The following is an 18817-nucleotide window of genomic DNA, read 5'->3' on the forward strand; positions in this document are numbered from 1 at the left end:
CAAATATTGAAATTAAGAAAATCGATTTTCCGTAATCTTAAAAAATCGATTTTTTATATATATGAAATGGTTTTTTTTATTTATTAAAAAATTATTTAATAATCGAATTTTGAGAAAATCGATTTTTCTTTTTTTCAATTAATGAAATCAATAATTGAATTTTAAGAAAAATGATTTTCCGAAATCCTAAAAATATCTAGTTTTTATATATTAAATGTTTTTATAATTTATTAAAAAATATTGAGTAGTATATATTTAAATTCTAATGAAATCGATTTTTTTTTCTTTTTTCTTTTCATGATCTTTAAAATTTTTTATATACACGATAGAATTTTTATATAATTTATTTAAAAAAAATATTGAATAATCCATATTCAAAATTTGAGAAAATCGTGTTTTTTTTAAATATTAAAATAAAACAAATCGAATATTTGTAAATTTTTAATATGAAATGAGCTTGAGTTTTTTTTTGAAAGGCGACTTTCTTGTTAGCAGTAAAAGTAAACAAAATCTGCTGAATAGGTTCTTATTTTTTTTTTAATTTTTCTCAACTTTTGAAAGCCCAACAATTAGAGTCAAAAGTTTATTTCATCGTTATAGATTTTCTATAATTGTATATATTTTTTTTTATAAATTCAAGCTATACAATATTAGGAATTTTTAAGTTTCATATTCGATTAAACGAAATGTTGTAAAACAAAACCGTCTTGGGAAACTTTTTCTTGGGACTTGGGAAATTTTTCTCCTTTACTATATTCCAAAATTTCTATATCTCTTTGCTTTTATAATTCGCCTAGGAAAAACAACTTGGATTTTTGCTTCTGCAATTTTCTTTCAAAACAAACCTTAAAAAACAAGAAACAAAATTTCTTTGGTTTATTTTTACTATAAGGACTTGACCAGTGATTGTGATTTTTCTTCAGAGGGAGGAAAGTTTACATACAACAAGGAATTTTTGATATTTAATGGAAATTCATCATCATCTTCTCTTACAATACTCTCATTGTAGGTCTTCATTGAATAAATATATACGAATATATATTAAGTACTATGGACAAATTATGGAATTCTATCTATGCAAATGGATTTTACATTATACTTTTCACCTTTTTTAGAATGTATCTCCTGCATACCATGGATGTATCCATGGTGCTGATGGTGGTGGTGTTGGTGGATATATGGTTGGTGAAGGAAGTCCATGTCCGCCAGGCAAATGCGGTGGATATGGATTAACCAAGGCGGGAGCAGAAAATGGAGCTGCCACACCATATAGGGCTGCTGCCGCCGCAGCTGCTTGTGAACTACTATTGCCTGAGACCGAAGAAGATGAACCATGGCCAGCTGATGCATTATTGGAGGATGCTGTTAATGAGGCCACTGAGAAATTTGAAGATTTATTGCCTGTAGTGGCCGTAGATGATGTTGAGGCCAACGAAGAGGCTGAGGCATTGGATGATGATCTTTGATGGCTTGAGGATGTGGATGATTCGGTCAAGGGTCCAGGTGTATTGCCTGCCGCAACGGCTGCAGCATGATGACCTGCTGTAAACATTGATAGAAAATCGGTGGCCAATTGTTGAGCTGCTGAAAGTCTTTGAGATGAACTACTGCCACCACCATTCGATTTAGATGTTGATGATGACGAGGAGGAGGAGGTGGTGCTTCCTCCATGTTTACTATGATTGAGTTTTTCCATTTGATGTTGTTGCTGCTGCTGCTGCTGCTGGTGTTGTTGTTGTTGTAAGATTTGTTGTTGATGTTGATGGAATTGTTGCAAGAGTAATTGTTGCCGTGCTGCTGCCGCAGCGGCTGCTGCTGCATGTGATGATGTGGCTGCCGCGGACGACGACAACGGGGAGTACAACATAAACATATCAAGCGCATGTTGGTGAGGATTATGAGAGGTTGGTGGTGCTAAAGCTGATGATGACGAGGACGACGATGCCGCAGAAGCTGCTGACGCCGAAGATTTTTGTGTTATGGAGTGGTTTGAATTGTTGGTTCTATTACTGTTGGATGATGATGATGAAGTCTCCATCATACTGGCTGCCAAATGATTTCGGGATTCTTTTTGGTGTTGTTGCTGTTGCTGCTGTTTATGATGAAGATTGTGCTGGTCTTGTGACGATGAAATGGATGATGCTGATGCCGCTGTTATTGTATGTTGTCCTCCCCAACCCAATTCCTAGCTTATACGTGACCGCTTGTTTGGTGGCTGTTCCTGATTTCTTATCATGAATGTTAGCTGGGTCATATATTTCAAGATGTCACGTACTTGCACCAATGGAATATTCTCATTGTGTTGTCTATCATGCTCTATGAGAACCTTAAGTTGATGTCTGAAAGGAGATACAAGAAAAAAATAAATTAGTTGCCAATACACTGGAGGGGCGGGGAGTGTCCCACTTACCTATTGCCTTTGTATAGCTCTACACCCAATGCCTCGATCAATCGCTTACACTGATCCAAGGGCACACTGGGAAAGAAATATTTCTGGAAATCCGTCAGTGTCATCAATTGCTCCGAATCATTGTAGGCCTTCATATTGATACACGGCACCAAGTGACTTTCCACATAGACCTTTTGCACTTTATAGGGCTGAGTTGTGAGATTATTGCTGGCAATTTCGGGTATTATATTCAAACGTTGCGAATTATCGGCAGCGGCTGCCGCCACCATGGCAGCATGACGTTGCAAATGTAAACTGGCCGAATTGGCTTGTTGTTGGGCGGCGGAGGCGGAATTTGACGATTGACGACCGTTTTGTTGGTGATGTTGAGCTGCTGCAGCAGCAGCGGCTGCTGCTAATCTCTGTTGTTGTTGTTGGTTTTGTTGTTGGGCCGCTGCTACGGCTGCTTGTTGTTGCTGCTGCTGCTGTTGCTGCTGCTGTTGTTGTTGCAAATAGGCTGAGGCAGCTTGCAGAGACCTTCGGGGGGAAGATAAATCGATTACTTCCATTGGTGTGGGTGTAGAAGAAGAAGAGGAGGAAGAAAGTGGTTGTTGTTGTGGGAGGTGATGGTTATTGTAATTGTAATTAGTCGAGTTTTTCGTCCGTCCGGATGATGGCGAATGCCCCGCCCCCGCACTTGTGGTCGAGCATATAACGCTCTTTTGCCTACTACCCCCTGCCGAAGAGCATGATGACGACGAAGAAGATGGCGAATGGGCCGAACTACTATGGGAAAAATGTGCCGGCAATTGTGGCGTTATGGTCACATGGGGATTTGGAACAATGGACACTGAAGTCCCGGGCAATTGTATACCGCCATTTGCTGGCGATATGGGTGGCGATATAAAAGGCACAAAAGTATTATTCGAAGAATTGGTCTGTATGAAAGTGGAAAGGTCAGGATTGGAGAGGACCTTTTGTACCACAGCCCTCATTTCATCATTCATTTTGAATTTCTTTTCGAAATCCTCCAATGCAGCCGATGAATTTAAAGGCACTGTAGTGGATGAGGAGCCGGTGCCACGATTTGATTTACGCTGATTATCTAAGGCACTGACAGGTATCAGTGGTGGAACATGGGGTTTAGTAAATTGACCATTATTCCTTAGCCCTTCCAGAGAGCTACCGGGGCCGCTATTGCCCCCCGCTAGAGGAGAATTCATTTTGGCCGCCACCTTATTGGGATTATAGTCGAGCATTGTTATTAAATCCGTATCTAAGGGCAATGAAGGCAATGCCGGAAATGGAGTTTTATTCACAACACCCGGTGGTATAAGACCACCGGAATTCTTAAATTGTTGTGTCAACAATAATCTTTGGGCCGGTGTTAATTGATTCCATAATGCTAAATTATTAAAATCTTGGGCAGTTGTTGGGGCAGAGGAGGCTAAATTGAAATTATTTGCCAAAAGGGAGGAGGCGGTGGCGGCATTCACCTGTTTATTGTTTGCCAATGTAAGTGGTGAAATGGGGGCCGAAGAGGAGGAGGCGGAGGAGGACATTGTATTTATGGGATTAAGAGAGGTATTTATGTGTCTTTGTTGTTGTTGTTGTGGGTGGAGTTGGAGTTGTGTATTAGAGGAGGGTCTCGGTTGTTGTGTTTGTTGTTGTTGTTGTTGCAGCAACGTTTGCTCGACACTAGACCTAGAAACATTATATATACAAATTGTTGGATGATGGTAAGGAATTTAAATTCGATTGTTTTTTTTTGTTTTTGATTTCTTAATAAAAAATTCTTAAAGAATTTTTTTTGTGAAATTTTTTTGTTAATTTACAAAGATTTTTTTCAAATTTAATTGTAATTGTAAATTGATTTTGTTTTTATGATTTACTTTATGTTTTTTAAATTAAGCAAATAAAAGCGAATATTTTGAAAAACACTGCCTTACACTAAACTTAGAAACTAGCAGAAAACTAGGAGGTGGAATAATCCATCTTGCTTACATCGGGTCATGGGCTAAGTTATCACTGAGAATATCTCAAGAAATGCACAAAAAGTGTCATTCTTACTTAAATAAAAAAATCGCTAATATTTTTTTTAAGATATAGTAAAAATCACCAAGAATTTTCAATTGAAATATTACTTGAATGTGACAAAAATTTATTAATAAAATTATTTGATTTAATTAGAGATGTAATAAATAGCCCACATTGCATACGCGGGGTCACGAGTTGCACAAAAAGTGTCACTCTTACACAAAATGGGTATCACTAAAATTTTCATTTAAAATCAAAATCACATTACTTTTCAAATAAAATACTCATTTATTATGAAAATATTTAATTACAAACATTAATTAATTTAAAGTGGCACATTAATTTTCCGAAGGTGGCATAAATCGGAAGGAAAGAGGCATAAAAATGCAAAACTTTTTTCTTGCATTAGGTGGCACAAAGGACAGATGATTTGGTTAAATGTTCTAAAGGCGGTAGATACATTATGGTATTAACGGAATAAATAACTGTTTCAAAAATTGTCCAGCATATTCATTAAAGAAGCGTTAGCAATTACCCAGCAGTACCATATAGAATTAAATGTCTAAACGCTACTATATGCCACTGACACTGAATGATATTAAAGGCATATGTAGGCGGGGAAATAAAAATAAAATTTCGACAAAATTTCCTATAGAAATAAAATTTTGAGAAAATTTTTTATAGAAATAAAATTTTGAGAAAATTCTCTTTAGAAATCAAATTTTGAGAACATTTTCTATAGAAATAAAATTTTGAGACAATTTTCTATAGAAATAAAATTTTGAGAAAATTTTCTATAGAAATAAAATTTTGAGAAAATTTTCTATAGAAATAAAATTTTGAGAAAATTTTCTATAGAAATAAAATTTTGAGAAAATTTTCTATAGAAACCAAAATTTTGACAAACAAAATTTTGAAAAAATTTTCTATAGAAACCAAAATTTTGAGGAAATTTTCTATAGAAACCAAAATTCTATAAAAATAAAATTTTGACAAAATTTTCTATAGAAGTAAAATTTTGACAAAATTTTGTATATAGAAAAAAAAAATTTTTCTATAGAAACCAAAATTTTGACAAAACTTTCTAGAGAAACCAAAATTTTGACAAAATTTCCTACGGAGTTTAAATTTTGACAAAATTTTCTATAGAAATAAAATTTTGAGAAAATTTTCTATAGAAATAAACTTTTGACAAAATTTTCTATAGAAATAAAATTTAGACAAAACTTTCTATAGCAATAACATTTTTGGGAAAATTGTCTATATAGCAATAAAATTTTGACAAAATTTCTTATAGAAATAATATTTTAACAAAATTTTCTTATTGAAATCAAATTTTGAGAAAATTTTCTATAGAAATAAAATTTGGCAAAATTTTGTATAGAGAAAAAAATTTTGAGAAAATTTTCTATAGAAATAAAATTTTGAGAAAATTATCTATAGAAATAAAATTTTGAGAAAATTTTCTTCAGAAATAAAATTTGGCAAAATTTTGTACATAGAAAAAAAAAATTGACAAAATTTCCTATAGAAACCACAATTTTGCCAAATTTTCTATAGAGACCAAAATTTTGACAAAATTTTCTATAGAAATAAAATGTTGACAAAATTTTTTATAGAAACGAAATTTTGACAAAATTTTCTGTAGAAATAAAATTTTGACATAATTTTCTATAGAAATAAAATTTTCTGAAAATTTTCTATAGAAATAAAATGTTGACATAATTTTCTATAGAAATAAAATTTTGACAAAATTTTTTATAGAAATACAATTTGGCAAAATTTTGTATAGAGAAAAAATTTTTGAAAAAAATTTTCTATAGAAATAAAATTTTGAGAAAATTATCTATAGAAATAAAATTTTGAGAAAATTTTCTTCAGAAAAAAAAATTTGGCAAAATTTTGTATATAGAAAAAAAATTTTGACAAAATTTTCTATAGAAATAAAATTTTGACAAAGTTTTCTATAGAAACAACATTTTGACAAAATTTTCTATAGAAATAAAATTTTAAGAAAATCTTCTTTAGAAAAAAATGTTAAGAAAATTTTCTATAGATATAAAATTTTGAGAAAATTTTGTATAGAAATAAAATTTGGCAAAATTTTGTACAAAAAAAAATTGACAAAATTTCCTATAGAAACCAAAATTTTGCCAAATTTTCTATAGAAACCAAAATTTTGACAAAATTTTCTATAGAAATAAAATGTTGACAAAATTTTTTATAGAAATAAAATTTTCACAACATTTTCTGTAGAAATAAAATTTTGACATAATTTTCTATAGAAATAACATTTTCTGAAAATTTTCTATAAAAATAAAATTTTGACATTATTTTCTATAGAAATAAAATTTTGAGAAAATTTTCTATAGAAATAAAATTTTAAAAAATTTTATATAGAACTACAATTTTGAGAAAATTTTCTATAGAAATTTTGAGAAAATTTTTCTAGAGAAATAAAATTTTGACAAAATTTGCTATAGAAATCAAAATTTTGTATATAAAACTAAAATTGACAAAATTTCCTATAGAAACCATAATTTTGCCAAATTGTCTATAGAAACCAAAATTTTCTATAGAAATCCAAATTTTGACAAAATTTTTTATATAAACAATTTTGCCAATTTTTTTATAATTTTTTTTTTATATAAACATTTTTGTAAAAATTTTTTCTATATAAAAAATTTTGTCAAAATGTTGATTTCTATAAAAAATTCTGCTTTCTATAGAGAATTTGGCAAAATTTTGGTTTCTATAAGAAATTTTGTCAAATTTTTTTTTATATACAAAATTTTGATTTCTATAGAAAATTTTGTATATTTTTTTTTATATGCATAAAATTTTGCCAAATTTTATTTCTACAAAAATTTTCACAAAATATTATCTCTAAGAAAATTTTCTTAAATTTTTTTTTTCTATAGAAAATTTTCTTAAAATTGTACTTCTATAGAAAATATTGTCAATTTTTTTACTATATACAAAATTTTGTCTAATTTTATTTCTGAAGAAAATTTTCTCAAAATTTTGGTGTCTATAGAAAAAGTTGTCAAAAGTTTATTTCTATAGACAATTTGTCAAAATTTTATTTCTATAAAAAATTTTGTCAACATTTTATTTCTATAGAAAATTTTGTTAAAATTTTATTTCTATCGAAAATTTTGTCAAAATTTTATTTCTATAGAAAATTTTGTCAAAATTTTATTTCTATAGAAAATTTTGTCAAAATTTTATTTCTATAGAAAATTTTGTAAAAATTTTATTTCTATAGAAAACTTTCTCAAAATTTTACTTCTATAAAAAATTTTGTCAAAATTTTGATTTTTATAGAAAATTTTGTCAAAATTTTGATTTCTATAGACAATTTTGTCAAAATTTTGGTTTTTATAAAAAATTTTCTCAACATTTTATTTCTATAGGAAATTTTTTGTCAAAATTTCATTTCTATAGAAAAGTTTGTCAAAATTTTATTTCTATAGAAAATTTTGTCAAAATTTTATTTCTATAGTAAATTTTGTCAAAATTTTGGTTTTTATAAGAAATTTTCTCAAAATTTTAGTTTTTATAAAAAATTTTCTCAACATTTTATTTCTATAGGAAATTTTGCCAACATTTTATTTGCGTAGGAAATTTTGTATGGATCATTTGCTCAAAATTTTATTTCTATAAAAAATTTTCCCAAAATATAGGAAATTGTGTCAAAATTTTGGTTTCTATAGAAAATTTTGAAAACATTTTGGGTTCTATAGAAAATTTGGCAAAATTTTCTACAGAAATCAAAATTGTGAGAAAATTTTTTAAAGAAAATACAATTTTGAGAAAATTTTCTATAGAATTAAAATTTTGACAAAATTTTCTATAGAAATAAAATAGAAGTAAAATTTTGACAAAATTTTCTATACAAGTAAAATATTGATAAAATTGTCTATAGAATAAAAACTTTTGACAAAATATTCTATAGAAATAAAATTTTGAGAAAATTTTCTATAGAAATAAAATGTTGATAAAATTTTCTATAGAAATAAAATTGTTATTTTTCCATAGCACCAAATAAAAACTAACTTTGGGAGGCTAAAAAAATAAAATTTACTCAGTGGATGTTGGCAAGTTCTTATGTATAACATTTTACCCAAAAATAAGCCTAGCTTTTAGTTTTTTATTTACACATGATAGGTATCCCTATAACCAGGGGGAATTATAAAGACTATATATGGGAATAAATCTATATGTTTTTCAATATTCGCTTTTATATACATTTACAAAGATTTTAAATTCAATTTACTTTAAAAAAATTTTCTTTATTTGATTACAATATTTTCATTTCAAGTTTTTTTTCTGTTTAGTCATTCTTCTGTTTGTACACGCATTATATATAATGTATCTAGGAATTGGTATTTGGCGTAAAATTGCATTTCATAAGGTTGATTTGTTGGTTTATTCTATGATGGGGGATATAATTTTTCATTTTTTGGTTATTTCTTGTTTTAAATATTTTCAGTACGTTCCAAAACAAAAAAGAGAAAATTATGTTTTCCCATAGATGTGGGGGAAAAATGTTTAATGTTTTAGTTATTTTTTTTTATGATTTAAACATAAAAAAACACAATAAAAGATTTGGTCGTATAGGGAAAAATTAAAGCAAGAAAAAAAATGTTATTATGTTTTTCAAATGTTGTAGTTCTTTTTTATATAGCAAAGACAAAAAACTATATATAAATTTAAATTTAAATCAAAGGCAAAGTGTTTGTATTGACTTTGTATAGTTATAAGAAAATTAAAACAAAAATATTTACTAGTTTTAAAGATGTCTAACTACAGTAAACAAATATTAATTATTGAATTGAAAAAAAAAAAACAAAAAATTATTGCGACATGCATTTTTATGATAAATAGTCTATAAGAGAACAGCATTAATGTCAGCAAACGAGAAACCAAATTTATGTGTATGATATTAAACTGGCAAAAATTCTACACTTAAAAAAATCATAGAAAAGTCTGCTAAAATAAAAAATAAAATTAAAAAAAAAAAAACTATATTAAAATATCTTAAACACTCATTATTTAGACACCCATATTTGGAGGGGAAGAAAAAAAAAATAAATTCTAGATTTTTATTGTGGGTAAGATATTAAAGTGCCAATAATTCTACACTCAAAAAAAATCGTAGAAAAGTCTGCTAAAGAAACAAACATAAAATCTCTTAGACACCTATTTATTGGGGAGGGGGACGAAAAAACTAAAATTCTAGATTTTGATTATAAGTAAGATATTAAACTGCTAATAATTCTACACTCAAGAAAAATCGTAAAAAATTCTACTAAAATGGGAAAAATTATATATCGACTATCTGAACGACGCATTTTTGGAGGCAAAGAAAAAAAAATAAAATTCTAAAAAATCGTAGAAATATCTTCTAAAATAGAAAATCTATTTTAAAATATCTTAGACACCCATTTTTGGAGTTCGAAAAGGCGCCATGAAAATGGCCCCCCAGGAAAATTAACCCCAAAAATCCATTTGAAACGGGGCCACAAATGTGGGGCGACGCTTTATAATGGATATGAAGCCCCATGAAAATGGAAAAAATACCATTCTAGATTTTGTTTATAAGTAAGATATTAATTAAACTACACTCAAAAAAAATCGTAAAAAAATCCACTAAAATGGGAAAAATTATATATCGACTGACTATCTGAACGACGCATTTTTGGAGGCAAAGAAAAAAAATATAATTCTAAAAAATCGTAGAAATATCTTCTAAAATAGAAAATCTATTTTAAAATATCTTAGACACCAATTTTTGGAGTTCGAAAAGGCGCCATGAAAATGGCCCCGAGGAAAATGAACCCCAAAAACCCATATGAAACGGGGCCACAAATGTGGGGCGATGCTTTATAATGGATATGAAGCCCCATGAAAATGAAAAAAAAAATAAAATTCTAGATTTTAAGTAAATCGAACAAAAACATTTTATTCTAGCTAATTAGTTCGAAAAGGCGCCAGGAAAATGAACCCCAAAAACCCATAATGAAACGGGGCCACAAATGCGGGGCGACGCTTTATAATGAATATAGGGCCCATGAAAATGAGCGACAAAATATATAACTGAAGCATGAAAATCGACCCCAAAATAAAAAAAATCTTAGAAATTTCTGCTAAAATAAAAAAAAAAACTATATTTAAATATCGACTATCTTATCGACCCATTTTTAGGGGGAAGAAAAAAACAATAAAATTCTAGATTTTAAGTAAATCGAACAAACACATTTTACACTCACTTTTTAAGTTAAGTCGGCTGATTATTTTTTTAAATTTTCTAAGAAATCAAAATTTGGGTAATTAGTTCGAAAAAGGCATTATGACAATGAACCCCAGCCCCAAAATGAGCCCCAAAAACCAAATGAAAAAGAACCAAAAATGTGGGGAGAAAATGTGGGGAGAAGCTTTATAATGAATATGAGCCGCATGTGAGCCCCAAACGAACCACAAAAAATGTAACTGAAGCATGAAAATCGATCCCAAAATAAAATTAGTTCATTTTCACTTTTGAATTTGAAAAGGACCGTGTGAAAATGGACCCTAAATGATGGGAAAAGTATCAAAACATTAAAAAAAATTAAAATAGTCTTGCACTTTGGACTCTGTTCATAGGAGAAAGTCTTAAATCTCATGCATGATGCGATACAATGCCATACCGGACAAAAGTGTGTATAGTTGTTATCATTGTCAAATCCCAGAAAATGAAAAAAGGCCCCACCCGAAAATGAAACACAATCGCAAAAACGAATTTGGGTTTCATTTTAATCTGAAATATAGGGGTTTATTTTCATAATGCAAAAGGGACCCAAAAATGAAATGAAATTGCTCCCCAAAAAATATAAAAATTTGATGCTTTCCAAATAATTGTTTTTTGGGTTTTATGACTAATTTCTTGGTTTTTTCCAAATACATAATTTTTTTTGTGTGTGTTGGTTTTTTTTTTGGAGGGGGGGGGGGTCCTTCTTCATTTAGGTTTTGTAACACATTTTTCTTAAGGTCCTACTTCATTTAGGTTTTGGGGCTAATTTTCATGGGTTCAATATTCACAGAAAAAAAAATATCACCAAACTTTTTCCAATTAAAATTTTAATTGAATTCTTAAAAAAAAATATTCAATTAAAAATTTAAGTGGTTCAACAAATTTTTTAATTGAAACAAAAATCAAGCACAAAAAATAATAGCATCAAAAAAATTTTTTAATTGACTTTCAATTAATTTTTTTAATTGGTACTATCATTTCTGTGATAGAAGACATTTCAATTAAAAATTAATTGGATCAATTAATTTCGTGATTGGAGATAAAAAAATATATTTTTTGTGTGTTTCAAAAGATTTGCGAAAGAGCCATGAAATTGCTTCGTAGAGGCCCTCGTGGGGTCAAAATAAATGGCGAATATTAAAGGGAAAATGTCTTAAGGACAGTAGTGAAGGCCTGAGCATTCAAACATTTCGGCCGCAGATTATGGACATTCCAAACAGGACTCAGAACGGGGGGTTAAACCAAGAAAGGCTTAAAAAGGAGGTTCCTCACTCTAAACTAAAATTTCATATTAATTCCGACATTTTTTTGCCTTTAAATAAAAAAAAAAAAAACTAAATACAAAAAAAAATTTCCGGCATAAGCAGACTTTTTTAAAATATGTCAAAAAAATTTTTTGTTCACTTGAAAAATAAAAACTAAAATGAAAACTTTATTAAACTTTAGAAAAAAATGTCCCTAATCCATAAAAATGCACGCCCAAAAAAATATATACAATTGTAAATATTTTTTTAATTTTTAATCTTTTTTTTAATATTACATTTAAGAAGAAAAGTTGGTTTTCTTTTGTTTGTTTTATAAATAACACAAAAAAAAAATATTTTGTATATGTATTTTGGAAATTTTCAACTACAACAATACGAAAAACATCTATGATTATTGTTAAGATAATTAATAAAAAATGAAAAAAAATCATGAGGATTGAAAGAGAAAAGTTTGAATATTACAAATAGAAAACAAAAAAACCAAAATATTAAATATTTTGGTTGAAATAAAATTAGTTGAACTCAATTAAATGCGTGCACAACAACAAAATTTTGTCTCTGTTTTTTTTTTTTTTTTAAGAAAAGTTTATATAAAACATATTTTTTTGAAAAGAAAACATATTTTTTTTCTTTAAAAAATTTGGTGCAAAAAAATGAAAATAAAATATCTTGGATATGTAAGTAAATTCAAAAGGCACCATTATTGTTTTGTTTAATTTTTTATAGGAAATAAATTATAAAAAAAATACCAAAAACCAATTTGCTTTTCTTGTTATTTTCTTGGTTTTAATATAAAAGCCAATTGTTGCTTTTTTCTTTAAATATTTTCATATTCATTAAAAAGGAATTACAACTAAATTTGAAAAACACAATTATAAAAAAATATTTAGGAAATTTTAAAATAGAAAAAAACATAAACCATTGATTCTACTTACATATGATTAGCATTTTGTCCACCTGCTGAACGCACCAATGGTGGTGGAGCATTGCCCTGGCCATGTGAGTTAACAGGTTGCATTGAAATGGCTGCATTGTTATAATTTCCATAAGGCTGGCGATTATTTAATATGAGATTCTCCATGGGATTACGATATTGATTGCGGGAATTGGCTGCATGTGATTGTTGGGCCTGCAAACAAAAGCAAAAAAAGAAAAATATTTAAGTGTTAGTATGGGAGGAAATATATAAAAAAATCGTAAATTTAATAATTAATCACTCTGGTTTATTATATAAATAGTAAATATTTTATTATTGGAATTCATAGAATAAATTATTATCTAATATATTTAGTTATAATTCCGACCCTATTTTTTTTTTTTGGAAAAATCGAAAATTGTATGAAAACAACTGATGATTTATTTGTACGATAATATGATATTATCGACTCTCCTCATTTCCTTTAGAAAAACAATTTTTACTCATGGACATAATTAGCTGTGGGTTTATTAGGCGACCCCACAATGCGAAGAAAAACGACTATTGATTAGGCTATCAGTGACTAATAAAAACACGCCGATAACAAGAGTTAGCGACTCTAAGAGCAGGCCTATAACGACCTCAAAAGGAGGAGAAAAAGATGTCCCTTATATCCGTTATACTTTGTACTCATAGCACGATGAGATGCCATTAAAACAAAGATCTAAAAATATTTTGCAACTTTTAAAATTGCAACAAAAATGTTTGCATATCTTTCAGTGCCGATAATACCGTTTTTTTTCTTTCAAATAATTAATTAAATTTGGCAATAAGAACTGGTTTAAAAATTTGTAATTCTGAAAACGAGACTATATCCACACAGAGAAAAATATCACAAAAATTTTTTAAAATGAAAAGAAAATTTATTGCATACTTTTGGGCGCCGATAACAACGATTTTTCAAATAATTAATTAAATTTGGCAATAAAAACTGTTTTAAAAACTTGGAATTCTGAAAACGAAACTATGCCCACACAGAGAAAAATATGATCAAACATTTTTTAAATGACAAGAAAACTTATTGCATACTTTTGGGCGCCGATAATAACGTTTTTCAAATAGTTAATTAAATTTGGCAATAAAAACTGGTTTTAAAACTTGGAATTCTGAAAACGAGACTATGCCCACACAGAGAAATTTTTTAAAATTACAAGAAAATTTATTGCATACTTTTGGACGGCGATAATAACGATTTTTCAAATAATTAATTAAATTTGGCAATAAGAACTGGTTTAAAATTTGGAATTCTGAAAACGAGAAATAATTCATTAAATTTGGCAATAAAAACTGGTTTTGAAACTTGGAATTCTGAAAACGGGACTATGTCCACACAGAGAAAAATATCACCAATTTTTTTTTAAATTAGAAGAAAATTTATTGCATACTTTTGGGCGCTGATAATAATGATTTTTCAAATAATAAAAACTGGTTTAAAATTTGGAATTCTAAAAAACGACACTATGCCCACACAGAGAAAAATATTACCAAAAATTTAATGCATACTTTTGGGCGACAATAATAACGATTTTTTTCAAATAATTAAATTTGGCAATAAAAACTGGTTAAAAAAACTTGGAATTCTGAAAACGAGACTATGCCCACGCAGAGAAAAATGTCACCAATTTTTTTTTAAATGACAAGAAAATTTATAATTTTTCAAATAATTCAATTTGGCAATCAAAACTGGTTTAAAATATTTGAATCCTGAAAACGAGACCATACCTATACAGACAAAAATATCGCCAACATTTTTAAAATGCAGGAAAATTTTTGCATACTTTTAAGTGCCGATGAGTTTTTTTTTTTTTAATTACTTCATTTGACAATGAAAAATCGAAAACAAATTTTGTAAAATTGTTTAGCAATTTTTAAAATGACAAGAACATTTTGCATAATTTTAGGTGCGGATAATTAAGTTTTCCAAATTATGAAATTTGGCAATGAGAAGTGGTTTACAAATTTTGTAAAACTGTTTAACAATTTTTGAAATGACAAATTATGAAATTTGGCAATGAAAAATCGTTAACAAATTTTGCAAAAAGACTTGGTCATTTTTAAAATGACAAGGAGAACATTTTGCATACGTTTAAGCGAATTATGAAATTTGGCAATGAGAAGTGGTTTACAAATTTTATAAAACTGTTTAACAATTTTTGAAATGCCAAATTATGAATTTTGGCAATGAAAAATCGTTAACAAATTTTGCAAAAAGGCTTGGTCATTTTTAAAATGACAAGGAGAACATTTTGCATACGTTTAGGCGAATTATGAAATTTGGCAATGAGAAGTGGTTTACAAATTTTCTAAAACTTTTTGGTCATTTTTAAAAAGACGAGAAACATTTTGCGCAATTTTAGGTGCCGATAATGAAGCTTTCCAAATTATGAAATTTGGTAATGAAAACTGGTTAACAAATTTTTAATTCTGAAAAAAATTCTGAGAGAAATCTCATTTAAAAATTAATTTAAAATTTTTAAATGAGAAATTTTAGAATTCGACATATCACATAAGCCGATAACCCGTTAACTAAATGTCTAAATTGCAAATATTTTCTCTCCGGTTAAATTTAACTGAAAAATTTTCAGAAATCTTTAAAAAATTTTGTAAAACTGCTTGGAAATTTTTAAAATGACGAGAAATGTTTTGCATACTTTTAGGTGCCTATAATAAAAATTTTATTTATTTATTTTATTACATTTAATTAAAATTTTAATGGACCAAACAACCATAATTAAAACCTAAATCCACATTTTGCATGCGTTCAGGCCGATAATGACGTTTTCCAAATTATGAAATTGTAAAATTGTTTGGTAATTTTGCCTAATTTTAGGAGCCGATAATGTTTTCCAAATTATGAAATTTGGTAATGAAAAATCGTTACCAGATTTTGAATTCTGAAAAATTCTGCCTACAAGGAAAAAAAATCACAACTTTTCAAATTGAAATTTTGAAAAACAAATATTCAATTCAATAATTTAAGGGACTAAGCACCTAAAATTAAAACTAAAATAAACATTTCGGCGCCGATAATGACGTTTTTCAAATTATGATATTTGACAATGAAAGTTTTTAAATTTTTGAATTCTGAAAATGCAGAAAAATATCACCATAATTTTACCAATTAAAATTTTAATTGAGAAATTATTCAATTAATTAATCAAAATTAAAATAAAAAAAAATCAACCACAAAAATTAATTAACGTTGGTGGATGATACTATAATTTCTGTGTGAAATTCTCTTTAAAAAAATTAATTGGATTAATTAATTTCGTGATTGAATTCGCCTTTTAGATTTTGACATATCACATAGGCCAATAAGTTCACTTTTTATAGTCGTACCAAGTCCTATTTTGGAAAATTTTTTATTGATTTTTATCTCCAAAGAATTGAAAATTGTGCAACAGATGAATTATTTTTACAATACCTCCAGGTTTATATTCATTGAAACGTTGTTATCGATTTCCCTTTTTTCCTTTACAAACCCAACACAAAAATGCTATTATAGGCATATTAAACGAAATATTAATAAATCGAAAATGCCATGTTTTTTTATTTTTGGGAATATTTATTAAAATAAACTTAAAATTAGTTTTATAACTATAATAATAATAATAATAATGATTTACATAAACATCAATATGATGTATCCATGAATAAATGTAAAGTCATAAGACAGAAGGGTATTTTTATATGAGGCCACAGTTGCATGAACCAAAAATTACTTGATATCAATTCACAAAAAATCCCTTCATTCATTCAATTATTTAAATTTTAATTATACTAGAAGAACGTATACAATAATTTATGTTGATTTAATTAATTTTTAAATCAAATCTTTCATAATATATCAATTTAAAATTTTCATTGGATCAAAAAACTAATTCAATTAGAAATTGGATGGATTCAAAGAGTTTAAGTTTTCAAAGAGCATGCATCTATGGTCTCTTCTATAAACCTTTGCAAAAATTCAGATTTATAAACTAAGAGTTTTGTGGAATTAAAATCAATTCTCTATATCTAGATTTTACTTTGGCCTTGCAGATTTTTTATATTTATTTTTTTTTTATAATTTTATTATGATTATATATTAAATGACCAGCATTTTTGTTTATCCACTTTGTAATATACGAATGGCATTAAAAATTAATAGAAATATAAAAAATATGAATCTACTTAAATTTTATTAGTATTTTTATTTTGGTTGGAATTTTTTTTTTATATAAGCATCATGGAAAGAAAACATGATAACGCGAAATTTTTTGAACTAAATATCAAAGTTCCTGAAAGCTCATAATAACCGTGCTCGGGTGTTAAACAATCGCAAAATCAAAATTGTGGTAGCAAATAAAATTGTAAGTAACGTAAATTCAACTTTCCAAAATTTGAAAAAGTAGAATTTTTTTTCGATTGGAGTTCTGAAGAAACAATTATGAACTGCATTATCGACATCTAAGGAAACCATCTTGTAAATAGTCAATCATTCAACTATTTCCAAATTTGAAAATGTCTTAAAGTCGATCATTCAATTTTGGTTCTTATAACCCCGTCGGTATGCACCTCTAGCGATTTTTTTTTAACTAAAAATCAAATCGTTGCAGGAAATAAAGTTCTAAATAACCAAAATATAAAAAAAATTAAAATTTCGATTATAATTTATAGGAAACAAAGGTTGACACTGCTTTATCGATATCCATGAAAACAACCTTGTAAATAGTCAACCAATCAACATTTTCCAAATTTAAAAAAAAGTTGAAAATGTATAAAAGTAGATCATTCAATTTATGGTTCTTATAGCCCAATCGGTATGCTCTTCTAGGGAAATTTTTTAATCTAGAAAATTTTTAAAGAAAATTGAACTTTCCAAAGTTTGAAATAGTCGATTTTTTATTGTAATTTGTAACAAACAAATGTTAATACCCAAGAAGTTAGTTTTTCTCAAATTTGAAAAAATTTTAATGTCTAAAAGTCGATCATTCTTATAGCCCGATCGATATGCACCCCTAGAGAATTTTTTTAAACTAAAAATCAAAGTTTCTGGGAGCTCTTTATAAACGTGTTTGACTAGTTGAACAAATTCCAAAATCCATATCGTTGAAGGAAACAAATTTGAAAATAACAAAAATTGGAAAAAATGGAAAATTTCGATTGTAATTCATAAGAAACAAAGGTTGACACTGCTTTATCGATATTCATGGAAACAACCTTGTAAATAGTCAACCAATCAACCTTTTCCAAAAAATTGAATATGTCTAAAAATCGACCATTCAATTCTGGTTCTTATAGACCTCCGGTCGGTATACACCTCTAGCGAAAATTTCGCTACTCATGAGAAATTTATAGACAGTTTCGCTAACAAAAATTTCATTAGATGTTATTATCGACTATCTACTTTTTGCTTCCATAGTAAATACACGACAAAATTGTCTTACTGACATGAAAAATTTCGGAAAATGGGAAATTTCGACTTATTACTTGTAGTTCTGAAAAAAGTTTATAACTGCTTTATCGACATATATGGAAACCAATTGCAAACAGTCAATCATTCAGCTTTCTTCAATTTTGAAAATGTCTAACAATCGTCTATTCAATTCTGGAGGTGTATAACAGCCGCTCGGCAGCGAAATTTTCGCTACTCATGAGCAATTTATAGACACCTTCGCTAACAAAAATTCCATTAGATGTTATCATCGATTATCTATATTCTTCTCCCATAGCAAATACATGACAAAATTGTCTTACTGACATGAAAAATTTCGGAAAATGGGAACTTTCGATTTTTCATTTGTAGTTCTGAAGAAACAAAGACATAAACTGTTTTATCGACACCTATGCAAATAACCTTGTAAATAGTCGAC

General features: G+C 27.9%; 1 protein-coding gene across 1 annotated transcript in view; it reads right to left on the reverse strand.

The window, feature by feature from the left end:
- Positions 1-367: 367 nt before the first annotated feature.
- The window catches only part of LOC142228346 (uncharacterized), a 32487-nt gene continuing 14037 nt past the window's right edge, over positions 368-18817 (reverse strand). The window contains 3 exon segments of the mRNA XM_075298747.1: positions 368-2339; positions 2411-4093; positions 12922-13115. Of these exon segments, the coding sequence (XP_075154862.1) occupies positions 1112-2339; positions 2411-4093; positions 12922-13115 (3105 nt within the window). The 3' untranslated portion in view covers positions 368-1111.

Source organism: Haematobia irritans, chromosome 3 (genome assembly GCF_050003625.1).
Source record: "Haematobia irritans isolate KBUSLIRL chromosome 3, ASM5000362v1, whole genome shotgun sequence".
Lineage (NCBI taxonomy): Eukaryota > Metazoa > Arthropoda > Insecta > Diptera > Muscidae > Haematobia > Haematobia irritans.